At 36.5% G+C, this 27,545-nt stretch overlaps 1 protein-coding gene across 1 annotated transcript in view; it reads left to right on the top strand.

Moving 5' to 3' along the window:
- Window positions 1-27,545, top strand: part of EML5 (EMAP like 5) — a 116,431-nt gene that overhangs the window by 69,437 nt on the left and 19,449 nt on the right. The window contains exons 21-31 of the mRNA XM_076345251.1: window positions 1,149-1,290; window positions 3,100-3,252; window positions 4,102-4,233; window positions 5,246-5,334; window positions 6,136-6,312; window positions 7,267-7,468; window positions 9,144-9,270; window positions 10,861-10,875; window positions 18,413-18,421; window positions 26,206-26,284; window positions 27,358-27,487. Coding sequence (XP_076201366.1) covers window positions 1,149-1,290; window positions 3,100-3,252; window positions 4,102-4,233; window positions 5,246-5,334; window positions 6,136-6,312; window positions 7,267-7,468; window positions 9,144-9,270; window positions 10,861-10,875; window positions 18,413-18,421; window positions 26,206-26,284; window positions 27,358-27,487 — 1,255 coding nt within the window. The remainder of the gene's footprint in view (window positions 1-1,148; window positions 1,291-3,099; window positions 3,253-4,101; window positions 4,234-5,245; window positions 5,335-6,135; window positions 6,313-7,266; window positions 7,469-9,143; window positions 9,271-10,860; window positions 10,876-18,412; window positions 18,422-26,205; window positions 26,285-27,357; window positions 27,488-27,545) is intronic.

Below are 27,545 nucleotides of genomic sequence, written 5' to 3'. Positions count from 1 at the left end.
AGAATAGTTTGGGTTGGAAGGGACCTCTAAAGGTCATCTAGTCCAACCCCCCTACCGTGGGCAGGGACATCTTCAGCTAGATCAGGTTGCTCACAGCCCCGTCCAGCCTGACCTTGAATGTTTCCAGGGATGGGGCATCCACCACCTCTCTGGGCAACCTGTTCCAGTGCTTCACCACCCTCAGCATAAAAAATTTCTGCCTTATATCTAGTCTATATCTACCCCCCTTTAGTTTAAAGCCATTCCCCCTTGTCCTGTCGCAACAGGCCCTGCTAAAAAGTTTGCCGCCATCTTTTTTATAAGCCCCCTTTAAGGACTGATAGGCTGAACAACCCCAACTCTCCTAACCTTTCTTCATAGCAGAGGTGTTCCATCCCCCTGATCATTGTTGTGACCCTCCTCTGGACCTGCTCCAAGAGGTCCGTGTCTTTCTTATGCTGAGGGCTCCAGAGCTGGACGCAGCACTCCAGGTGGGGTCTCACCAGAGCAGAGCAGAGCAGAGGGGCAGAATCCCCTCCCTCGACCTGCTGGCCACACTTCTTTGGATGCAGCCCAGGACACAACTGGCCTTCTGGGCTGCGAGCGCACATTGGTGGCTCATGTCCAGCTTTTCATCCCCCAGTACCCCCAAGTCCTTCTGGGCAGGGCTGCTCTCAATCCCTTCATCCCCCAGCCTGTATTGATACCAGGGGTTGCCCCGACCCAGGTGCGGGACCTTGCACTTGGCCTTGTTAAACCTCATGAGGTTCACAGGGGCCCACTTCTCCAGCTTGTCCAGGTCCCTCTGGACGGCATCCCGTCCCTCTGCTGTGTCAACCGCACCACTCAGCTTGGTGTCATCTGCAAACTTGCTGAGGGTGCAGTCAACCCCACTGTCTATGTCATTGACATAGATGTGTGTCAATGACACACATTATTTCTAAGGGAAAAGTTTTCCCTAGTACGAATTACTGTAATTTGTACTTTTACTGTAAGTAGCAGGGTGAGGGTTTTTTCAGGTGTTCTATGTTTCTATTCAGATACTTCGTTATGATACTCTGAAGATATGCATGTTCTTTCTCTGTTGGTTTTTTTTAAACTGCCTTAAATGTATTATTTCATATTTCAGTTTAAAATACAAAGTCATCTGATTCATTGTGTTTTTTCAGGGTCACATGGAGGGGGAAGTTTGGGGTCTAGCTACTCATCCTCATTTACCTATTTGTGCCACTGTAAGTGATGACAAAACCTTAAGAATATGGGATTTATCTCCTAGCCATTGTATGTTAGCTGTTCGCAAATTGAAGAAGGGTAAGATGCTTAGTATGAAAAAATATTCCACTGAATTCAGTTGACATTTACTAACATTATGAATCTTTCAAAAGCAAGACTGAATAAATTCCTTTCTTTGCTCAAATTATTTTATCAATGCTATGTTCACGAGTTATGTAGCCCTTAAGCTAATGAATCTGTACAAAAGATTTCTATGTAATACTGTTCCTAAGATTATTTGCAATTGTAACATATTTAAGTCAGTGAATTTACAATAAAAGTTGAGCCAATTACACAAACCTGCCATGTTGCTTGCCATTGCAAGCTTTTTTGAACAGTGGAGGACTTCAAATCTAGAAGTTTTTGGAAGAAATCTTAGAATTAATGTTGAATTTCTCTTCTTTGTGAACATTACAAGAATTGGGAATGTCAAGCAAAGAGAAAAGTTATAAAATTCTTACTCGTATACTATATAACTAAATTATATTTTGACAGATGGAAGATCTGTTGTAAGTGACATCATAAGGAGACTTTTTTTAGGATTAGACCAGACTGGCCTTAACAAGCTTTTAATGATATATATGCTTTGCTAGACAAAGGAATACAATAGGCTTTATCTGTTTGGCATTCAGTAAAGCATTTTGATCCAAACCTTATAGGAAGCTTAGCTGAAGATAATTTGGATTGATAAAGTAAACGTAAGAAGAGTCACGAGCTGGCACAAGCAGGGATTAAACAAGAAAGTTTCAAGTTGGTGAAATCTGCTCAAGTCTTAAAGCTGATATTTCTTAATATTTTTAAGAGTAGTTTTGGCAGAAAAATAAGGACTGAGATGACTTAATTTCCTGATGAGACACATTTTGAGATGCTTTGGCGATCTTAAAAAGCACCTGTGTACTGTAGAGAAAGAGCTGGATACTTCTGCAGACTGCAGTAATGGAAATGAGATAATATTTGGTAATTAAAACAAGCAAGACTCGATGACTGTAAGAAAAATGTCTGTGTAGCTGAGGAGTAACTGAGGAGCAGAAGGCTCAGGATGTTCTAGCTGATCGCAGGATGACAGTTACGTGTGATAGTGAGGTATTTTTCTCAGGACATGTTGAAGTATTAATATAATTTACAAGAGACTAATCAGAATATTTTTGGTGTACACTTCTCATCTGTGTTCAGCTGAATGAAATTAAATTGAAAGTTGAGTATGGAGAAAGAGGAGCTACAGGATAATGAATGAGAAGCTTTGTGGTGGAGTCAGCTAAATAAAGAATTACCATCTACAGGTTAATCAGAGGAACAAATAGTAGGGAAAAATACTTATGCTAATGGAAAATTCTGGCATGGAAACGAATCTATGTAAGCTAACCATAAATTTAGATTGGAAATTAAACTGTTTTTCAAATTAAACTTGACATGTTTATTAAAAGGATTATATGACACAGTGACCGTGATAGCAAACGACTGGATTCTGTGAGTCCAGGTCTTTTCCAGCTGTGTTCTCCTTACCAGAGCAAATGGTAACAAATAACTGGCACCAGATACTAAGAAGGAGAGCAAATTAAAAATATATAGACAATAGTGATTAAGCTATATTACTAATGTAGAACATATGTCAATTAATATGCAAATAAATGTAATCTAAGATTCTGGGCTTGTGTACTTGTCCATTTGCCGATAGCTTCTCTGTACTATCACAGATGTAGAGCTTGGAAATGATCTTGGCAACATCTAAAAAATTTCATTAGACTATATACTATAAGAATAGCTTTCCTTTACTACTGGAAAAATAAATCTAAAAGAGGGATTATGCACTGTAAATGTACCTGAATGCCACTTCTGTATTCCTCATAGGAGGTAGATGTTGCTGCTTTTCTCCTGATGGAAAAGCATTAGCTGTTGGTCTCAACGATGGAAGTTTTTTGATAGTTAATGCAGATACCCTGGAGGATCTAGTCTCTTTCCAGCACAGGAAAGATGTTATTTCAGAGATCCGATTTTCTCCTGGTAAGTGATTTAAAATGAAGTTTTTTATATCAAGGTTGTTCAAGCAAGCTTTATAACCTTTAAAAGATAGAAGTAGTAGAGATTTGTAGTACTCTTTTACATGTAACAAATAAGTCAGCAAGACTAATATTAACATTTTGAAAAATACTGGGTGCGAAATCCAATGTTGCTCATTTAAGGATGAGATTATTGGAATAGGTTTGCTGATAGTAACCACCTGAATGCAACAGTCAATTTTGAATCATGAACATCCAGCAGCCTCCCTAGGTCCCTAGGGTTGCACTTTATGAGCTGCATAAGTTTGGCTCTTCACCGAGGTTACTGTTAGCTAATGAGAATGCTTGAAACTTATGTGTCAGAAAGTTCTGGCGTCGTCTTTTTTCTTCTTTTTCCCCCTAGGGTGCTTAGCACTCCCAGTGAGGCTAGGTTTTTTTCAAACAGTACAGCTCTTATTTAGGAACTCAAATGTATGGCCTAAACTAATAATACTACTTCAGTGAAAATACTCTTCTGTAGGACAAATTTGATGCAAATTACTGATACCAATTCTCATGCAACATTACCTTCTGGTTACCTAAGCTTTACCACCCTCTGAGTGCAATAAATGTTTAAAATGTCATCAAATGGTTTTTATTGTTTGAAGATGTAATGGTGTAATGGTTGTATATTTCATACTGATTTTGATTATGTGATACGAACATTAGTCTGTCGGGGACTATGTATGAATTAGCAAGCTCATTTCAAAGATATCCGAGTTGCATATAGCTAAATTCCAGAACGTACTTGTGTTTAAAATACAGAGCACTACAGTTTTTGAAAATGTCTTGTGTTTCTACTGATGTGTTTTAGGGGCTGGAAAGTACTTAGCTGTGGCATCCTGTGACAACTTTGTCGATATTTACAATGTAATGAGCAGTAAACGAGTAGGAATCTGCAAGGGAGCCTCCAGCTATATCACACACATGGACTGGGACGTAAGAGGTAAGTAGCATTCCTTCTAAAAATCTACTGGAAGATTGATTACATTATAGACTAAATACAGTACATCTACAGTATGAATTTATGGTATCACTGACAGATTTGTTTCTTCAGTTTATGAATATGCTCACAGCATCTGAATAAATATAAAAATATTATTTTTACTACTATTTATATATTTAGAAGTTGTGCAATTTGAAGTAAAATAGATTGTCTCTATAGATCGGTTTGTTTGGGTTTTTTTTTACATCTTCTGTGTTTATTGTTTGACTTCTACTTCTTGAACAATGTACTGCATAATGCAGTTGCATCTGTAGCTCAGGAATATGTATCCTTATTGTCAAAAATAGCAGAAAGACTGGATTTCCTGTCTTCCTGGGTCTTACTATGTGATTAATTTAAATACTAACTTCAGTCCTGTTTCATACAAAAACAAGGCAGTGCAATTGTGCAATCTGTTAGTTCCTGCTCTTATTCCTCTACCTAATCATTTTTGAAACAGTCCGGTTTAATTTGAAAGTGTGTTATAAGTTAGCTTCCTCTGAGAATTTTGAAAACAGGAAGAGAATAAAAACATTAATGAGAATTTCCCTCAGAAGTAGTATAAAGGCAAGCAGAAGTCAGCTGCTTGGAAGCAGCCATTGGCCAGGCAGAATATGTGTTTCTCAATCCCAAGAGCACATGTATGCTGGTCAGCCAGTTGTCACAAACAAGCTCTGAATTAGACCCAGTACATTTTGTCTACCGTCTGATGGGACAACCATGAACAGGAGAGAAAAGTCATGCATTATTACAGTTTTCAAAGAGAGGAAGAAGGACTGTGAATTTAAGGGGTAAAAGGACTCAGATCTTCAGAAGCCCATACTTCCAGATCCGCTGTTTATGTATGCAACGTTTTCCAATGGAAACAAATATTTTGTGTAATGCTGTTAGCAACAAAAATTTCAAAATAACTTTTTGGTAAAATGGAATCTTCTGTTTAATGTTAATATACAATATGTAATATGTTTTATAGGGAAGCTCTTGCAAGTCAACACTGGTGCTAAAGAGCAGTTGTTCTTTGAAGCTCCTCGTGGGAAAAAACAGACAATTCCTAGTTTGGAGGTGAGGAAATAGACTGCCTTCTTAACTTGTTTGCAAATTAGAGTTATGATACAACCATCTATACCACATAAGCAGGAATGATGTATAAAACTATAATTTTAACTGGCCTGTTGAAAAAGCTTCAGTTTAGGCATTTGCTGTCCTTTATCCTTTTCTGCAGCCTGTTCAATTAGATAACGTCAGAATGATAAAATACATAGGGGATATCACATTTGTCTCTTAAGAAAAAGACGTTTGGCTGACTTAAGTGCTCATGAAAATCTCACTGGACTTCTGTATGCCTCTTCTGGTACCTAAACACCTTTGAAAACCTATTGCAGATTACTAGCCCTAACCTTGCTGTGGAAGACCTCATGCCTATCTTTACATAACAATGCAATATAGTATACATAATGTACATAGGCAAATGTAATATATTGTAGCTATAGTATTGATTCGTTTTCCCAGGCATAGAGCATTGTCATAGCGCAGAGAGTGAAAATGGATAATTTTCAAATAATATTTTCTATGACATTGAAAGGCAGTGTTGAAAAATGTGATTTGTTTTCTCTAGCCTGGAAGGGCAGGTAAGGTCAAAATTTTTTAAATACTTCTAGAGGTTTTGGAACTGGAAGTTAACAGAGGTAAAATTAAGGGTCTCGAATGAAATCCTGAATAGTCAGAAAATAAGTGGTTAATATGTTAAAATACTATCTTTTAGATGTGACGTATCTTTCAGTGCAAGGACTTTCTTGAAATCAGATATGGAAGAAAACTGCCTGGGAAGAAGCATGCTCTGTCTCAAACAGGTTGTTTTTGTAGGTAGAAAAGATTGGCTGGGCATCATGGACAAGTGTTTTGGGCTCTTGCTGTGAAGGAATCTGGCCAATAATTGGTGAAGTCACAGATGTAACTGCTTCATGCCTCACTAGTGATAGTAAAATATTAGCCACAGGAGATGATTTTGGATTTGTGAAACTGTTTCGATACCCTGCTAAAGTAAGTAATTTTCAGATATTCGTGGAGAAGATTGATTAATAAAACTGCCTTTTCAAAACTGTAAAAATTCATCACTCAGAACGAAATAGTGCTTTTATACTTTTGTCCTTATGATCAAAGAAGGCATTCAATATTACACTGCAATTTGCAATGCATTAAACTTTCAGTTAGTAAGAATGACCATTCCAGGTCAGACTAAAGAGCCATCTCGTGTAGTGTCCTATCACTGACAGTGGCAAATGCATAGGAAAAACTGTAAGAATGGGAATGGGACAGGCACTGTCTAATAATATCTTAGGCATTAATATCCTCTGTGTGATTTTTCAGTGTCGTTTTTAGACCCTTAAGCTCTTGTTTTGGAAGACAGAGAACATTTCACTCACCTTCATTTTCACCTCACCTTCATTTCACTCGTGATTTTATACACCTTCATTCTGTCCAACCTCAGTCATTTTTCTCTAAGATGAAGCACTTTAATATTATTTAATCATGCATCATAGAAAAGCCATTCCAGAAGCACATTATATTTTTACTGCTCTTCTAAAGCCTTTCTAGTTTTCCTGTGTATTTGTCAGTAAACATGTCTTCAATTTTAAATATTTTGCCATGCTAAGAATGGTAACAATGCACAAGTATTGACTCAAAATATTCTATGTGCATTTCATTCTTAATCTGTCGATTATTTTCTCTCTTAGGAAGAACGATCCAGTGTTTATTGCTGGAATCTGTTTATAAACAAATTCTTGCATGCTTGGTATGGAAATATGGTTAACATTTCATGAAGTTGCTGTAGGAGAGGAACTTGGCAAATCATGTGATACATACAAATGCAAAACAGCTGAAGCATAAACTGTAAAGAAGTTAAGAACATGTTGTTGTGCGCTGGCAACTCATTTCAGTTTTATCTAGCAGACTCATTAAACTTGATCTGTGCCTTTTCTTCTCCCTTCTTAGGGAAAGTTTGGAAAATTTAAGAGGTATGTTGCTCACAGTACACATGTAACAAACGTCCGTTGGACCTATGACGACAGTTTGTTGGTCACTGTTGGAGGAGCAGACACCTCTTTAATGCTGTGGACTTACGAGATGGAAGGACATCGGGATAGCAGGCAGTGTGACAGTGAAGAGTCTGATCTAGATTCTGAAGAAGATGGAGGTCAGTAATAATTTATAAAACTAGCTGGGTTATGCTATCTCAAGAAGACTTCATTAATGGAAAACTGCTAATTTAGAAATAATTTTTATATATGATTTTTAATCTTAAATAGTGAAGACGTGTCAAAAATTTAAATAAAATTTCTTTTTGGGGAAAGGACTGATAAACTGTTGTGAAGAAAATGATAAGGAAGTGTTTGACTTACTGCTTTGAGTCAGAGTATATAAAAAGACTCTTGACATCTTTTAAATGAAAAAATATTAAGTGCCAACTATAGGTAACTTCCAAAAATCTATATAGAAAAATACATTAATCACAGTTTAGATTCTAATGGAATTATGTTGAAATCTGTATAATGTGAGATCATTGTTATCTTGATGTTACAGCATCTGTTTCCATAACGTGAAAGCATAGTAGACTGAGGTAGACTGATGTTTATATATGGAACAATCTATTGCAAGATCATAATATCAGTAGTTATAAAGTGTTAATTACCTTTTGTAGAATTAACTTCTGTTGGTTACACATACTTAATGTGTTCCTCTTCATGTTATAATTCCAAGGGTTCAGGAGCCTCCAAACTTGTTCTTTCTGCTCCCAAGTGCAATTTTTCCTCTTTGTCAATTCTTCAGTCTTCAAGCATTTTTAAACTATCACTGCTACTCTTTAAATAGTTCTGTGGAATAAATTAACTTCACTTTTCACTAAAAACTGTTGAATGACCAAAGAGACACTTTAAATATTAGAGGCATATTAAACATTCATTGGAGAAGAATTTTTATGCACTGTCTTTCTGCTTAAAAATATTGAAGATTACATCCGCAAATAATTCAATTGCCTACAGGAGCACTTGGTCAACTTTAGCTTTCTGAATAAAAAATTGCAATCTTCAGAGTTTTTGTTCAGCTTCTGCCTGTGACCTGTTAGCACATCTTTGCCCAATAACCTTCCCTAGGCTCTGGTGCTTTACACAGAACCCTTTTTAAGCTATGTGTTCAAAAATACTCTAAAAGAGAGGTCTGTTAAGCTTTACAAGAAAAGACATTGACATCTTTTTCCACAAAAGTTTCTCTTCATCAGGTGCTATTAATTTCAGTTAGAGTTAAGAGCTATTCATAAAATTGGCATTAGTAGTCTTGATCTTTGAAAAAAATGGAGACTAAGTAACAACACTGTCGCTATTTAGCCTTTTTGCCATGTTTACTATAGTAAACATCATCTTGATATGCCTGACAGTCCCTAAGCATTATGTAGGAACCCTGTGCAGACCTATAGATTCCATCCTAATGGATGGATCCTGAAACTGAGAACAACCTGGTGCTAAATCTTCCAGAACTTAACAGCAGGTGTCATGTAGCAAGGTCCTTTGTTAACAGTGACCCTGAGTTAAGGCCAACCAAGCAGAAATGAGGTAGCTTTGAATGTCCCTTGAATCTTTGTTAATCATTTTTTCCACAAAGATACTGTAGAGAATTTTTTTCTTAGAATGTCTTTTATTAACAAAGTTCATTATTCCCAGCTGCTTTCTTTCTGTTATGTATTTATGTTACTAATAATACATGGTATAATTGTTCTTGTAGTCCAGTACTTTGTTGAAAGCTGCACAAATTATGATTTAATTTTCTTTGTCTGGTCTCTTATTTTGGTTTTATACTGTTCACTCTGATTTTGTTAGGTTATGACAGTGATGTGACAAGGGAAAATGAAATTAATTACACCATCAAAGCCTTATCAACAAACATTAGACCAATGTTTGGAATTAAGCCTCATCTGCAACAAAAGGAGCCAACCTTAGATGAAAGGTAATTGCTAAATTACAGTTCTAGCCAAGAAAGCAATCTGAAAAGATGATTAATAGGCAAACATAATTATATTGGAAAATATATGCAACTTAAAAGGGTATGTATAAAAAGAGTGGAAATATTTCTTTGGAGGGAAAAAAAAAACCCTTAAGAAAATTCTTGCCTAACGACTAGGCTGTAACTTTTTCAGAGAGCACGAAAGACTGTAAATGATATATATATATATTATTATGTTTGGGGAGTTTCTTGAGCCACTTGACTTGTTTGGTGGTGTTTGATAATATGTTCTTTTTGAAACTTAAATACCGAGTGGTATCTATTGATGGCATTATAGGCATGAACCTGTACAATTGTTTTATTGAAAGACAGCTTTCAGTTGTTTGTTTTTGCCAACAAACTAATCTGACTAATTCAGCTGTAATTTCTGCTTGCATTGTTTCTGTCTCCAGATAACTTCTACCTTTCTTTGAAAAATTCTGTCCACAGTGGTTCTGCAGTTTCTATTAATGAATCTTGGAAAATGATTGCTTTGTGGTGTTAGTTGATTGCTTGGTTCACTATCGTATGCTTTAGAAGAGAAGGGGGTGGGGAGCAAAGTAGAATAAGACCAGCAAGTAAAGTAGATGTGAAATAAGAAAAAGAATTTATAACCACTAGAACGTAATCTGTTGTAGAATCTGCAGCTGAGTACAGGACCCTGAAAGTTGTTGTTTGTTGTCAGCAAAATCGGTGTGGACAGTGTATGTGAGGAAAAAGGAAAGAGGGATTCCTAACACGATACAGTGGCGATTGAGGAACGCTAATATTAGAGGGAAGTGAGGAAAACACAACACAGTATAATTAGGAGTGAGGATGTAGAGAAATAGCAGATTGGAAACTTCCTGCAGGAATGTGAAGAGTTCTGTTATGATACACATGCCTCTTTCTGCAGTGAAGCTGACAGATCTGTGATGCCCTTGTTGAGAAATGGAGCTGATGTTTGTGGGAGTTTTGGTGTCATCATTTGTTTTCAAGTTGTGTTGCTGAAGGAGAGAATGGATGCCTGCATATAAAGCTGGGGCTCCCCATCTTGCATTTAAAATGAAAAATGGTCTTTCTGTTTATTAATTAGATGTATTTGATGTGGAAATCAAAAAGAAATAATGTGCATGGTATTGACATTTTGGATTTATATTTACTCTTGTTAATGAAAGCTGTGATTAAAGATTTTTTTTTTAAATGAAATTGTAAACCTCTTGTATTTCTTTCAATAATTGCTTCTGGAAGCTGAGAGAGTTGTGTTTTCCGGTTTTAAATAAAATATTAAATAAAATTAATTCTGTAGTGAGGTAACTAGGTTCTGGTTCACAATGCATGAAAGTTCATGAAAGGATTCCATTGTGTCCATTGTTTAAAAGTTTGTGGCCCTAAAACTTCAAAGACAAGTTTTTGTGAAGAACAAAACCAGAATGTGGTTACTGTATGCATTTTAACTTCTGCTGAAGTTAATATTGTGTAAAATGGGTAAATGTTTTAGTAAGTCTACTTTCATAGATAGATACTAATTTTTATTTTATTTTTATTTCCCTTTTCCTTTTGCTTCCTATGAAGGCAGGGGGTAGTGAGGTAAGTTCATTCACACAAAGTCCAGGATCAAATGCATTTTAATAACTTAAGCTGCTTGGGAAGGTAGTTATACTTTGAAATAGAAGTGAAGGCTTTAACTCTGTTATTAAATAGTAGCTTGTCAATGGGTAGAAAAGGGATAAGGGACAAAGAATAAGCCCGGTTCTCAGTCTGAGTAGACATGAGTGGGTGCTAAATAGAGTATTTGGGAGGAGGTGATCAAATCTCATCCTCTTTTCCTCAATACTTTGGATTGGCTAAGGAACAGCTTGACTTAAGTAGCTATAGTCAGAGAGCTCGCCTAACTACTTGTGGACTTCTGTAAGACTGTATCACAGTGTTGGTGCAGAGGTCCAACATGGAATAAAAAGTGCAGGGAGCACGTTGCAGAGGTGTCTGAAGTGGCTATACAAGCAGTATCACCACGTCTGCACCACCGTGTTGGAGCTAATCATAGAATCATTAAGGTTGGAAAAGACCTCTAAGATCATCGAGTCCAACCGTCAACCCAACACCACCATGCCCACTAAACCATGTCCCTAAGTTGCTGCATCTACACGTCTTTTAAATACTTCCAGGGATGGTGACTCAACCACTTCCCTGGGCAGCCTGTTCCAATGTTTAACCACTCTTTCAGTAAAGAAATTTTTCCTCACGTCCAATCTAAACCTCCCCTGGCGCAACTTGAGGCCATTTCCTCTCGTCCTATCACTAGTTACTTGGGAGAAGAGACCGACACCCACCTCGCTACAACCTCCTTTCAGGTAGTTGTAGAGAGCGATGAGGTCTCCCCTCAGCCTCCTTTTCTCCAGGCTAAACAACCCTGGTTCCCTCAGCTGCTCCTCATAGGACTTGTTCTCCAGACCCCTCACCAGCCTCGTTGCCCTTCTCTGGACACGCTCCAGCACCTCAACGTCCTTCTTGTAGTGAGGGGCCCAAAACTGAACACAGTATTTGAGGTGCGGCCTCACCAGTGCCAAGTACAGGGGCATGATCACTTCCCTACTCCTACTGGCCACACTATTTCTGATACAGGCCAGGATGCCATTGGCCTTCTTGGCCACCTGGGCACACTGCCGGCTCATATTCAGCCGGCTGTCAACCAGCACCCCCAGGTCCTTTTCCTTTGGGCAGCTTTCCAGCCACTCTTCCCCAAGCCTGTAGCATTGCATGGGGTTGTTGTGGCCAAAGTGCAGGACCTGGAGCTTCAGGGACGAGGGAAGCTTTCTTGACTCGGCTGCAGCATTTTAACATTGCACCTATCCTATACTACTTAAGGATCTGAGCTGCTAGGTCCACATAGCATTAGTATGATACGCAGAGTCGCTAGCTTAGGTGTCTGCATTAGATAATGGATTTTTGCACATACTCTCTTTAGAATATACGCATACTCAAAAACACACGTTGTAGCACAATGAATCCTTAGGCTGTAGGCCCCCCTTCAGACTTGTAGACTGAGCTGCCAGGACACTTGGACCTACACTGGTTAAGAAAGGAGAACCCCTGTCGTACCTACCTGGACCCTGTTTCCACAATGAAATCACATCCCTGTGGTGACAGATGATAGAATTTTGTTAATCTCTGTGTATGCTTCTGCAGACAACTTGATGTAATCAAGAAAGCCACTGTCTTCATCTAAATTTTAGATCATACCACTAACAACCTTTATCAAATTAATTCTGGTTTTAGGCTTTTAAAAAAATGTGTATCTGTAAAGTCAGTGTTTCTGTATAAGTTATATAGAGCTTGTATAACTTACGCAGACTTTTCTTCTGTGTTTGTTCATTTACAGGGTATTTGGGTGTACTGCTCAGAGTGTGGGTAGTACATCTGTGGCATTCAATGTTATGCGTAGGCTTATTATATTGACTGCCAAACATTAGAAGAGATACATTTCTTGTAGTAACACTTTATTGGAATCCGTGTATTCTCAGGATCACAGGTACACACCAGTGTAATGTGCTTCTGAGAATGTCTTTCAAGTAATTTTGACTTTGTGTATAAAGGAGATTCCTTATCAGAAAGTATCTGCACCTCTTTTACTGTTGAGTGTAGGAAGAGTTTAATTCGCTGTGAGAGAAGATGGAGATAAACACTACCAGATAATTGAACTCTAATGTTATGTATAAAGACTTCAAAGACCATACCAAAAATGTAGTTACTACTTAAGATTGTTGTACCTGACAGCTGAAGTGGTGGAATTCATAAACCCTAGCTGAGTAGTGAAGTTACCTCTATATAGAAGGAATATGATTTTTAGTATCCAGAGTATTAAATGAGATAAACAATAGGAGAACACTAAAGGAAGAAGCATACCTGAAATCTCATCTCTTTCCTACTTCTCACAAAAGCACATCTGCGAGGCCAGGAGTTGTATTCCGAGACCGTGGCCTGAATATAGAGTCAGAAATTACTCAACTGGGTACCAAAAATTGATTCACTAGAATTATTCTGATTCTAATACTATTAGAAGGGTTAAGTTGATCTCACCTTTTATGTTGTAAGTAGTAGGATGATGTAGGAAATCACAGGTTTAGGCCATTTAGTCTGTCAAAAATTCAAATACACATGACCAGGTGGGTCGAAACAGTGTCCCTCCTTTTTGCTAAAGCTCTGCAGAAAGGAATGGAAGAATCCCTAGGGTCAGAAAGGGAGAATAAGCAAAAGAGGCTGCAAAACACTGCAGTCTGGTGGGTAGGTAGCTTCTCTGTGAAGTATGGAACGTGGGATTCTGCTTTTGGTATAGCATAATCGTTTTCTTCCGGTGACCCTTAATTGAAAATATAAATGCAATTCCCAGAACATGAATCTGAACAAAGAATTATTTTTGTTCTCCAACAGAGGTAGTGTCCTGTTCTCAATTTTCTGGTTTTGCTCATAAATTACTTTTTTTTTTTTTTTTAACTTGCAATAGCAGAATTTAAAAAAAAAATTGTTTTCCCCTTTGCAACAGCACAGTTTTACTAGGAGCAGTGGACATTTCTGTGTCTTAATCATTTTTATGGCTAACACATTAACTTGAGATGTGAGTTGCATCAACTCATATTTCTAGGCAGCACTGCCTTTATTTTTTTCCTTCAGGACAAACATGATTTTCTCCACTTTTTCTGGGACTTTTTTTTTTTAACAATCTTATCTAAGCAATTCAGTATTCAAAAGAAAATAATAAGGTAAATATTTTTGAAGCTTTAAATGGTCTGTTTTATCTACTGCTTGAGACAGTTGAAGAAGAAAACAATACATGTTTAAAAGAAGGATTTAGAGATGAATGGAAGAAATAGTTTGCTGCACACAAAGCCCCAACTTTCAGGCTTAACCATTTGCAGTTTTATTGTATAGTTCCCATAATTAAAAAGCAACTTGATTGGTGGGCTCTAGTACTAGACAGCACACATGACCAGAAGATGCAAGCTATAAAAGAATACAGCTGGCAGTAAGTCATTCTAATATGGCCCACTGATGCTGAGAATGAAGGGAAAAGGGTAGCATGGCAGTGGTACTGTTCAGTCTTTGTTTTGGGACAGTGAGGAAAAATGTAAATGGGAGACCTACAAGACTGCGTTAGCTTCAAAGCTATTTCAGCTTGCTTTTGATTGTGTATTTAAAAACAATTATTTTTATTGCTCTTGGAGGTTCCCATACAGGAATTCTCATTTTATTGGAAGTTTTGAAATTAAAAAAGATTGCTTTAGAGACTTTCTTTCCAAGTCTTAAATCAGCATTACTTCATTACATGATATAATGATTTGAAAAAAATCAGCAGACAGTTGGCTAGAGTTAATAAGTCTGACTGTTACTTTTAGCTTTCTTTTAGAAGTTAGTGGGACAGGTATTTTTTGAAAATAAGAGATGCTAGTGCTGTAAAAGTTGATATGCTGAATAGAATTATGTTGAAGCCTTAAATTTCAGGCACGTTTTTTGCAAAACTTATGGATGCTAGAACTCAAGATTTCATTCAGATTCAATCAGTTTAAGGTCTGCTTGCAGTGTAGTTTAAGGCCACCTCTACTAATACTATGCTATTCTCTAGTAGTAAAATTACCATAATGTATCATTGACATTGGAATGCTTATTTTAACTTCTGTTGAAAACACAAAGTGACATTGGCTGTGAGGCAGCACTTATGTCTACAGTTTGAATTATTTATGATTTCTGAATAATAATATTTAAAAAATATTTTTATGTGAAAAGATGTCTACTGTGTGTCTAATGTGATTGTGTAATAGCTTTATGGATATTCAGCAGCACAAAATAAATTGGAAAACTGTTTCTATCCTTTACTAAAAGTTCTTTCCTAGTATGTTTTTGTGGTAGGTAAATTGCTCGGAAGAAAAATCCATCATGGATGGATAATTTTGAAAACACTTCTGGCTCAGCTACTCCCTGAACTGCAAATAACTGGAGGTTGGGAGAAGAATCTGGAGAATATCACTGCATTCTTATTCTGTTCTTATACTCCCTGAAGTGTTCACTATTTGTCACTGTCAAAGGGAGGATGCTGTCATTAATGTACCTTAGATAAGAATGGCTGTACCAAGAGTTCTCAAAACTAAACAACCAGGAATTCTGGTTTGATTTTTCACCATAAATTTACCATACTAAAGATTTGCAAGCAACTAAAACCTCTGAAAGAGTGTCTCTCTTAGTCATCACTATCCTGTTTTCTTAGTACATATCATTACTCAGTCCACGTGCTCAGATCTCTTGTATGAGAAGATCACAGTGTTTTATATCTTTTGAAAATTCTTTAGATGCTCTGCATTCACTCCCAGATGCAATTAAAAAACAGGCAGTCGGGCAGAATTGCTTCCGTTTGTTTTTTGTTTGGTTTGGTTTGGTTTTTTTGTCTTGAGGATTTTTTTGTGTGTGGAAGGACATATGCAAAAATACATAACCTATTTTAGATCCTTGTGTATTCATAATGGGAAGGGAACTAACAAACTATTTACAAACTAGTCCTTTACTGATCCAGAAGTGAAGAATTTTTTTTTACCTGATACAGACAGTGAATAAACCTAAATTGTACTTCCAAGAGGGTGAGAGAGGGAGGAAGCTACTCAAATGTGTCTTCCTGTATCTGAACCTCACAATTATCACCTTGTAATTGCCACTGAAAGTCAGAGATTTTATACAAACATCTTCCATATGTTTCGGATAAATGGACGGAATGCAATTAGATTTTTCTGCTTGCCAGTCTGGTGACTTGTGATATGAACGTAAATAGCACAAATTCCAAAGTTCTTTTTGTAAAAAATCAGCTTTATCCTCTCGTTTCGCTCTGTCAGCTTGTGTGATTTGGGAGGGGGGAGAAACCAGGAATCAAAATGAAAAACTATAGCAAGGGACTTTCTATTAGCAGCTTCTTCCCTCTCTCTGTTCACCCTGTTTGCAGAATAAAGTAGATTACAGGAAAGTTTACATTTAAATTTAACTTCTTTTTTTTAGCAGTTTTAGAAAGAAAGCAGGGCTTTTTGAAGCTAACCTTTCTGTGAATCGGTTTCTGAACATTGGAATGTACATTAGTGCAGGGCATTAACCTTGAGATTGAAAACCCTGAGATTTCTGGAGATTTCATTCTTCAAAAGCAAGATTATCATTAGTTACTTGTATTACTGTGTCTCTGAGCACTAGTGATAGACTAGAACGACATTATGGAAAGGAATGGTCTCCCTTTACCAGTTTGAGGTAATGATTTTTTTCTCCCAAAGCTGAGTTAACTTACATCTTTGAGGAAATCAAAAAGCCAATTACCAAAGTATCAAGGTTTACCAAATCATCTCCAGTTTTGAATGCAAGGAAAAAAAACCTATTCATTTTGCAACTAAAATAATCAGATATGACCAGGAAAGACATGTCTAGAGGAATGATTGCATGGCCCAGTGATGAGGGTTGCAAGATTTGTAGTTGGGTTATGATCTGTGTAAACGGACTTTATCAACAGAACCTAAGTAGTTATGTGGACAAAATATGCATTTATCGAAGACCTCAAGAAAAGGGTAACTGAAACACAGGCATATTGCTAGATAGGTTGAATACAGCTGCAAATAAGTCTTGCATATTTCAGTGATGAAGACAGCACAAAAGCCTTTGATACAAGGCAGATTTCATAAATTAGGCATCCTATCATGTCTCCATATATGTAAATATTTACCAGCTAATAATTAGATCTGTCACATGTGGTCCATGTGGAAAATCTTGTTCCATACTTAAATCATGAGATTGAAAAAGTAGAATTGGAGATTAAAGAATTGAAACTGCCAAATGAAAGCTAAACATTTTCCTCTGACTATATGAACGTTTGGTTCAGTGTACTCTGGAAAATTGTAAGAGAAAACTGTGCTCCATTCTTGGAGAAACTCTCCTTTCCCCTGCGTGGTGCTTATTCTGAAAAATATCTGAAGATATTTGAATTCTGTAGTCCTTGAAGAATTGCATGTAATTGACTGTAAAACCTGTTTAAGATGCATTTGAATTTTATTGGGAGAAAAGGTTTAGCTGTTTCCTGTATGAAGAAATAGTGCATCAGTCCTGCATTGCAGAATAAAGTTGGAACTACTTAGAAGGGATTCAGTAAAACAGATTATTTTCATTGGGTGAAAAAAAAACCAAAACATTTGTAAGTTGGTAACACTGTTTTCTTAATTTTCTGGAAAGTTTTCCCTAACAGGTGAGAGAAAAATTATTTTTGCTTCACCTATAAGTGAAAAGGACTGATAACTAGTGTCTTTGCTGCAGTGGAATTGGTTGGTAGTTCTTAAAAGAAAAGCAAATCAAAACAAAGAAAGTCTACCTGCTAATCAGACTAATGAAAGGTGCTCATGCATAGTACCAATATTAGAAAATAATCTGTACATGCCCATATATTCTGATGGTTAATAATGATTTTTTGCTAGTCAAAGTATAGGAGTATGCATCATACGTGACGGGGAAAACCCTTTCAGTGCAACAAATTTGTGAAACAGATGCCCAAATATCTTCAGTCAACATAAACTGAATTAAATAATCATGAAAAAACAGTATATAGCAGCAGTGCTCAGTATCCCACACATTTTGACTAGCTGAGATGATTGTATTTTAGTATAACTGAAAGTATTTTTATGAGTGAACTTGAACATCTGTCTTTAATAGTGAGTTGACTGTTCTATCCATCAGCTCATTTTGGGAAGTTAAACCTGCAAAACCTTTCTTTGAGTAATTCCAGTGTTGTGTTTGCCAACTCTTTAAACACTTGATGTACTTCAGAGGTTTTTGGGTCTGCTTCTGCTTTCTTTCTCTGTTTACAGTAGGAATCATTCCAAAGAATTATATTCTCATGCCAACACATGTTCATAATTCCCATTTAAGTGAATGGGAGTTTTCTGTACAAATGATAGATTTACATAATCTATGAAGTTGTGAATAATTCCCTTGTTGTAAAAAGAAATAAACAAACCAGAAAGTCAATAATAATTATTTCTATGAATAATTCACTGACACCTAGCTTTCAGCAAAACTTGTATAAGTAATCCTTTTCTCTTTCCCACCTGCTGCTGAAAAGAGGTTCCAGGTAATGCTTTTATTTTGCTATCTAGTCCGTATTTTACTGTCGTCTCCCACTTTCCTTGAAAAGCCATCTGTCATGTTGGGTGCTATACCATGCACCCATCACTCTTCAGAATATTGCTATATTACAAATTTTAAATTTATATGTATTCATTGTAGTTCTGTTCCATACAATAAGCTAGATATTTATTTACCTACCAATATAAAATTAACAACATGGACCATTAAACTTGCCTACATTTTACAAATAGTATTTTTCAGTAATATTTATTAAAATACAGAGATTAGCACTCTCTCCAGTCCCTAGTGGACAGCTGTCCACCTCAAAGGTGGATTGTTTTACATTTGATGAGACAATCTCACCTGAGATGTCAAGCTGTACATGTTGCTAAATTATTAGTATTAGATTACGTATATCCACATTAGTGCGTACAAAATGGCACTTACTACTCATAGGACACATGAAAATAATTATGACTAATCATTGTCAAGAAGCAGTATTTAAAAACTACCAGGTTTCATTGTCTTCTAATGGAAATCGGACCTCTAAAGTTTCACAAGTGACTTTGAAAATCTTACCAAGAGTGAATGGAAAAAACTCCTCCTTACTTTTAAAATTAATTCTCTACTTCATGCTTGCCAATACCTTTTGAGCAGGGCAGTGGAAGTTGCTGCATGCTGAAGGCTAGTGCAAAGTCAACGGCTAAGTTCTCTGCAAGTCCCCCAAGGTACGAGGTGCAGCTATGGTGACCCTCCCAGGAAGGGATTTTTTCTTTTGTACCAACAGCTATAATTTGCTCTATGAAATCAGGACCAAAATAACACTTGGATTTTTAAAAGAGAAATAAATATTGTAATTGACACTGTCATAAGTTACCATGGAACTCAAAGATTTGATGGCAGTTTATATTGACCACAGACGACCATCCCTTGTTCTGTTAATAAGTTTACAAACTCAGTATCAATAATAAAAATAGGGAGTGAAATACAGCATCATACAAGACAACATGGGTAGCAGTATCAATAATATTGAAACTATGTCTAAAACTATGAAAAAGGGATTTCTTTGTCTCACAAACTACTTCAAAATGCTTGTATTCCATTTTTATGGTCTCATAACAAATATTAAAATATATATACCGATTCTATTTTCACGTTGAAAAAGTGCCAATATTGTTATTTATTTCCCCTATGATAGATGGCTGGAACTCTCCTTCCACATGTTCAAACTGACCCCATCCATATGTGCATTCACCCCAAAATGTTATTCATGCTCTCCTTCCCATCTTTGGCACACAGTTTTTGAGCATGCAGCTAGTTATACATGCAGGTATATGACCACTGTGTGTTGTATATGCCATTAGTTGCTTTCCTGCACATTAAATACCAAATGAAAAATATCTTCAGCTTTCGCACCTTTAAAAAAAGCACTTGGAAAATGTATTCTGGTGTCCTTCAACATTCCTACTTTTAAATGCACCAGTTTTCATCTTGAAACTTAATGGGGAAAAAATACATACGTGCTTGTAATTTGCATTCCAGTTCCACTGCTCTGAATCAATATAGAGTTAGTCTTTCATAGATAAGTACTTGTATAAATTGTTCAGGTGACCAGTGAGATAATACAGCTAACTGTAAATTGTCAAGTCCAGTTTTATTGACCAATATACAATCACTTTATTCTTTTGTGTGGTAATGTACGAATATAAATGTACTTTAATGAATGGCTAAGGATGGATATCAACCTATATTTGTATCTGTTTACCTGTACAGCCTTTAAGTATATAGATGGTCTTTTCAAGTGGTTGTATAACGTGAGATTGTTCTACCTCTTCTCCCATTCTATAACAAGGGATTAGCAGATGGCAAATGTTACAAAAATGCCACATTCTAGATCCAAGCAGCAGAGAAATCTTCACTTCCAGTCAGTTCAGTTCCAGTAACATACACCTGTGCTGGCACCATGTCCTTTCAGTTTTTACTGCTTTCATGAAACTTTAGATATGCTCTCCTGCTCTATTTAATTGTTCTGCCTTTTTTCTCTAACTCACTTTTTCCTCTCTCTTTCAGGTACATAAATGAAAGGGGGGGGCGGGGGGGGGAGGAGAAATGAGTTTGAGTGCTCTGTGTCAAATGCAAGGGTGATGAGTGGAAGAAGGGCTCTTTATGCTGTGTTTTATCAACTTCCAGAGCAACAGTAATAAGACTGTTGCTGGATTGTCCATGACAAATCAGAAATTAAAAATATAACGTATTTGGAAGCATGCAGGACTGGGCAAGAGGTGGATTGGGCAGTTTTGCTCCATCTTCCCCTACCCCATCTGTAAAGCAGGACTGACCACCAGTGATGGAGCCTACAGCACTTGGCATGCTGCCTGCCTGCTCAGCACCAGCATAGTCACTCACTTCTACTCCAGAGCTGTCTGGATGACCTATGGTCATCAAGTTTCCTACTGCTATTAAGCTTAGTTTTGGTGGTTTGGTGTTGTGTTTTGGTTTTTTTTTCAGGGAAAAACCTGTTGAACCCACTTTTCATTTTCTTTACCTCAAATATGTAATTACAGGGATTTCTTCTGCTGTTTTAGATGTATCCTTTTTATTTCCTTGAATCTCCCCTGGCCTATGCAGTCCTCCTTCAGTCTCTGATTTTGATGTATCTTTGCAACAGCAGTCAAACAGCACTAGCCTCTGACAACTGATAAACGTGCACTGTTCCTCCTAAATAATAGCCTTTCTGGGAATGCCTTTTTTCTTCTTAGAAACTCTAAATCGAGATGGGCATAAAAATACTTTTATGGATAGATTGTTAGGAATTGTCCTAAGAGAATTGGACTCAGTTCCCTACAGTTTGGACTTCTTGCTTCAGATCAGGTGGGTTTTTTTGACGGTAATGCATAGTAATCTCCTCTCTTTGATCTGAAATCTTCATTTGCTCTTGTGCTACTTTTCATAGATTTTTTTTTTTTTTTTTTAAGAGTGGCATTAGTTACTGATAGGCTTCTTAGTCTGCTGTTCAAAGTAGTAGAGAAATTTATGCAAGATTACTAGATCTAGAATCTGACATTCTTGTTCTGTGTGCTGGCTGCAGTGTAATCTAAAGGAAACTACATTTAAAGATTTCCTTTCTGTCTGAAAAGCATCAGAAATTATGCTTCTCTCTCAGCTAGGAAGGCTCTCTGGAACTGTAAGAGGAGAGTGTCTTTTTCTACTTTCCTTTCTTCAAGAAGGTTTGCGTTTTTTTCTACTGGTGTGTGTGTAGGCTGGCAATCATATCTTGGGTGTTGATGTTTCACAGCTGAGTAAGGTGGCATTGTGATTTTATTTTTTTTTTCCTTAATATAGAATCATAGAATCGTTTAGGTTGGAAAAGACCCTTAAGATCATTGAGTCCAACTCTTAACCTAGTACTGCCAAGTCCACCACTAAACCATGTCCCTAAGCACCACATCTACATGTCTTTTAAATACCTCCAGGGATGGTGACTCCACCATTTCCCTGGGCAGCCTGTTCCAATGCTTGACAATCCTTTTGGTGAAGAAATTTTTCCTCACGTCCAATCTAAACCTCCCCTGGCGCAACTTGAGGCCATTCCTCTTGTCCTATCGCTTGTTACTTGGGAGAAGAGACTAACACCTACCTCGCTACAACCTCCTTTCAGGTAGTTGTAGAGAGCTGTAAGGTCTCCCCTGAGCCTCCTTTCCTCCAGGCTAAACAACCCCAGATCCCTCAGCTGTTCCTCATAAGACTTGTGCTCTAGACCCTTCACCAGCTTTGTTGCCCTTTTGGACATGTCATTGACAGCTGGATTTCTTTTTCTTCAGAAGCCTTTTTGAGTTCTACAACATGCCAGTAGAAGCAGCATGCACAACAGACAGCATGCCAGTCTCACATTTCTGCAATACTCCCTACTGTACTTGCTGTTTGATTTTATAGCTGTGGCATGGGATGAGAGAAGAGGTAATACGACAGTGGAAAACTAGTGAACATTGATACTATTTATTATAGGTTTCTCTTTTTTCCCCCTCTCTGATTCTTGGGGAAACTAATGATTATGACCAACAGAATCACTGGTGTACAGTCTTTCAATTTTCAGCACTTCAGCATTGTTCCTGATTTCCATGTTTAAAAAGAGAAAGGTGCATGTTGTGTTTGCTTAATTTAAAAAAGGATTTAAAGTCAACATTATGTAAGTGGTTTTTAAGGAACCGCTTTTGTATAAGTTTTTTTTAAGGAACTTCTTGCATTTATAAATGTGTTCCTAGTTATCTAATAAATAAGTAGCAATTATGGAGGTATCAAAGGAATTAAGGAACTCTAATTATAATTTAAAGTAATAAACTGTAGGTAGGAAAAAAATTGGTTAGCAACTCTTAATATCATTAACTTGTTACACAAATCAGGTATTAGATATATTTCAATAACTATAATTCTTAGCCATAAAATAACAGGATATGTATAATCATGGGTATGTGCAATTCATTTAACTTGTTAACCCTGTTCTTTCTTCAAAGACTTTTGATTGCACAGGCAGAGAACTGGTTATTATTTTGCCATTTAACTTCAGAGATTGTAAGCACTAGAATTTGTTCAGTTTTAAGCAGTACTTATACGCAAAAACAAACAAAAAAACCCCACTCCAAAACCCAAACAGAGCTTTATTTGTTAATATTTTGGGAGGTCAGTGTGGCCATTTCAAAAAACATACTGGAAAAAAAAAGTTGTTCTTTACGGGAGAAGAGATTAATGTAAATTTACCTCGAATGTTTGATGAAGCTGTCTGATTTCCACCCCCCACCCCCAGCAACTTTTAGTTGCACCTGGGCTGTATTAGTTTCTCTCTGTCTCCTCATTTACTTGAATGAATAAAGGCAGGTTTTTATTCTCTGTATCACTGATGTGCTTTCAGAAAGCCTATTCCCAATACCAAATCTATGCCTTTCAATTTTTGTTCATGCATATCAGTAGTTTTACTTGATTGGATTGGATTTGATTCAATTTGAGTAGCATACAGTGATAAGAAGGCTTCTATGGCACTGGGAGATACCTGTTATCTCTTGATCAATGTATTTGTAACTGAAATTGCTCACCTACTGTGAAGGTGGAGAACAAATATGGTGAAAGATTTTTTCCTCTGCAAAACTTTAGATGACCTCTCCGTATATACTTAATATGATAAACATTGAGACCTACTGGGAGTGTTTTCTGTTGATAATTTAGAAACTTCTAAATAAAAGTGTAGTTTCTTTATTTTTTTAAATTAAAAAGTGAGAATTTTAATTGTACTTAACGATACTATTGTTGTAATGTGACAGGCTAGATGAGAGGATGCTAGGAGTCACTGGTGACAGGACAGAAGAGAAGAAAGGACCTAGAAAATAGCTGGGGAGGCTAGGAATTTTGCATCAAGTCTAAGACCTTGAGACTTAGAGGTTGAGAGACAGTAGTGATTCAAGAGTGGTCATGAAATTGGATGTTGGGATTGATGACAGAAATCAGATGTATTCCTTGCTTCCTGTACGGGCCAACATGCTTGTGTAGATAATAAGTGCAGCCCAGACCATGCTTGATTTGCTTTTCCTCCTCTTTTCCAAAAGTTAGGAGAATCCTTTTTCACCTTCACAGACTAAGGGACAGCATGCTGTGGCTGTGAGCTAGGTCTAGGCTGTAACTGAGAAAGAAATTCAAATGCCTTGCTTTTCTATCTCGAGGTGTATGTGAATTCCTTCTAACTGAAGATCTCAGAGAGGAAAAAAAGATCTGTAACTGAGAACCTTCAAGAATGAAGTCTGGGAGTACATTCCCACCAGATGCATTTCAAGCAGGACTGAAAGAGTGTATTTAAATGCTGCTATCTTTTAATATTTTGTCTCTGAGTGAGGAGACCTTTAGCGCATGTCCACATTGGACTCCTTTTCTGACCTGCATTGCTGTATATGGTAGATGTCCCCAGATTTTGCCTTTACTGCCAGTTTATTAGAAGTCTGTTTTCCAAGAGTAAGAATTTTGGAGTAGCAAAAAGCAAGTGTTAGACTGCCATTCTTTGTGAAATTATAAAAGTCTTTCTCCATACTTCAATTAGCGTTCTTTGTTTTAATTTGCACTTATTTATGAATGAATATGAAATATGAGCCTTAGTTATTTTCCTTGATGCCCTGAATTTTCTTTTTAACTTTAAATTATTATTTCATACTTAGCTCTGATAAGAATTTGTTTAATGCAGCCCATATTCCCTCCCTGTGAAAAGACTCATTATGTTAACTATCCAGTGTAAAGTAGCAATATTTCTTTTTAGATCTGGATTTGGATTTCCTATTGTGAAGACTTTACATTTCATAAAATCTAGATTTATGATGCTGAATTAAATATTTCAAGTACCTCCCTCTGGCCCTATCTAACACAATAGCCAGTTTTAATAAACTTGATCATGTTTGGGTGATCCAGGCATCTGACAGACTTCTTTACCAGACAGAAATTTTCCGTCATCTGTTTTTCTTTTGTAAATTTTTTTTCCATAGGTACTTTACAGGCTTCTAAGCGTAGAGGAAGTAACTGAAGTATCTCAGAACACAGTTTATAGTTGCAGTATAATTTGCATTATAATATGTACAAATCTTTTGATTGGTGATACGACATCAATCTGTAAATTGTACTAAAATTAGGCAGGGAAAATGGAGGAATAAAGCTCAGAAAATGGTATTTTATTTGAATAACTGAAAAAATACTTTCCGATTGTAGTTCAAAATATACAGTGTACAAACAAATCATAGTCTGTTGTTCTTAGAAAAGACAGTGATTATTTTGCATCAAAGTCATCATTCAAGAGCATGGATGGAATTAGAAATACTTCATACTAAAAAGGGAGTATGAAAGAAAGCTGACCTGTTGCGTTATGTGTGATATTAGTTTGTCACACCGCCTACTGGATCAAATCATCTGGATTTAATTGAATCTATACGTAGAATTTATTTTTAAATGAATTGTTCCTCTTAAGGGTCAAACTTACTGGTTTCTTTTCATGGCCACATATGCAGTAAATATAGAATCAGTAACCAATGCTCCTGCAAATTACTAGAAATAATTGCATAATTTTGGTAAATAAAATGTATTTGTTTGTATGTTTCTTTGTATATGAACAGTTGAACATAATCTGAAAGATAAGTTACAGATATTTATCAAACATATGTAGTTGAGATTCTTAATTAAATCTGGACTATTCAGAACAGTGGAACATATGTCATGGCTAATATTCACGCATTTGCATGGTGATGGTTTACTTCCAGCTAAGCATTGATTAATAATTTGTTTCGGTTGATGTAAGAGTGGATGGGCAGGTGTACCTGGGGTTCTTTACAAACTATTACAAAAATAAGAAAAGTTAGGGCCTCCTGAAGGCATGTGGGAACAGGAATTATCCTCTCAAGTATTGAGATTAATCAGGTAAGCCTTTAAAGTTTATCCAATAAAAATTGCTACAGAGAAGATGGAAGTACCTTAAAAATATAGCATGAAAAAGCTAAGAATATTGTATCAGTGGTCATTCATTGTAAAACAAGCTTTTGCATTAACCTCGTGGATTGTTGAAGAATTGTTGGAAAACCTAGCATGTTAAACAAAGGTGGGTTTTTTTTTTCCCTTTGACGGAGGTATTTCTTTTAAAGATGTATAGAAATACCAGTTAAGCAGGATAGGGCTGTAAGTTTTCCTTATGCAGTAGCAGGTTGGAAGGTACTGTGTTAGTATGGAATGGGTGACGGACAGCCTTCTCTTATTCACAGTTCTTTATTTCAGACCACCAGTTAGTAGGGCATTGCCACAGCCTGAGAAACTTCAGACAAATAATGTTGGGAAAAAAAAGAGACCTATAGAGGTAAGAAAAACACTGATCTCCTCTTCCTCTCCTTTTAGGATTTTTTTTTTTGCCAGAAATTGACACATTTGTGTACACACTAAATGATTGTTTCATTTTAAATGTATCAAAGATGGAAATATTTAATAGTGAGTAAATAGCAAAAAAAGTGGGAGAATCTTTTTTTTAAACTCCAAAAAGCCTAATACTACTTTTTCCTGCAAACAAAATGGAGCACAACTTAATTCTTAGTAATAATAAAACCTTTTAAGTGCAGTATGTAGAAAGCAGTATGTCCTGTTTAGATAACTGGATTGTTAATGTGTGTATTATCACTAATAAAACTAAGCATCTTTTACTGCAAAATATTTTAAAATTTATTTTAAAACTTTGTCTAAAATTCATCATTGTTAACAGTTTTAAAAAGATAATAATTTTTAAAAATCTATTAATGATGCCTTTAGCTCCGGCACCTGTTTTTTTTTCAGTACATGGCCAAAGCAAATAAATATACTCACTTTTGATTAATCTGAAGTGGAAATTTCATCTGACCTTGAAAAATGCAGTTCTTCATGTCAGCTGAAATATTTTTCTATGATATGAAACAAAATGTTTGGTGTAGCTTAATAAATGGCCTTTTGCCATCAGTGTTCTAGAAGTTTTAGGCTGTAATTCAGCTTGCTTAATTGCCAGCTGGAATTAAATTGTGGACCAATGTTTGTCATTCTTTGTTTCTTAGTATCTTCTGCATCAGAAGAGCTGTGTTCTTCTTGGCTCACTGTAATTTATTTATTTATATGCATGTGTATGAGTATCTTTCTGTGTATATGTATTTGTGTGTATACACATAAATATTCTACAGCATCCACCAAACAGAGATGATAGGATGACATGACTGTGTATGGCAAGAATAAGCAGCAATGTAAGCTGACAGGGAAGGCAGGATCTCAGTTTCTGTTGGTTTGAGACCGTTAAACTCCTTTTCTTTTACTGCATAAGGACATACTTGAAAAATAAAATCCTGGAAAAGATGGTAAAGTTCATAATTGCTTTAAGGTTTTGATTATCTAATAGATGTAAATATCTTTTTTTAGGACCTAATTTTGGAGCTGGTATTTGGGTACCGAGGCAGGGACTGCAGAAACAATGTGCACTATTTGAATGATGGTGCTGATGTAATATATCATACTGCATCTGTTGGGATCTTGTATAATGTGGCAACAGGTAGGAGAAAACCCACTTGAGGAAAAATGTTTCTTCACACACATGGAGTTACAGTTTA

The sequence above is a fragment of the Aptenodytes patagonicus genome, chromosome 7 (genome assembly GCF_965638725.1).
Source record: "Aptenodytes patagonicus chromosome 7, bAptPat1.pri.cur, whole genome shotgun sequence".
Taxonomy (NCBI): domain Eukaryota; kingdom Metazoa; phylum Chordata; class Aves; order Sphenisciformes; family Spheniscidae; genus Aptenodytes; species Aptenodytes patagonicus.
Note: the sequence above shows the minus strand (reverse complement) of the source record. Positions and strands in the feature narration are given on the sequence as shown.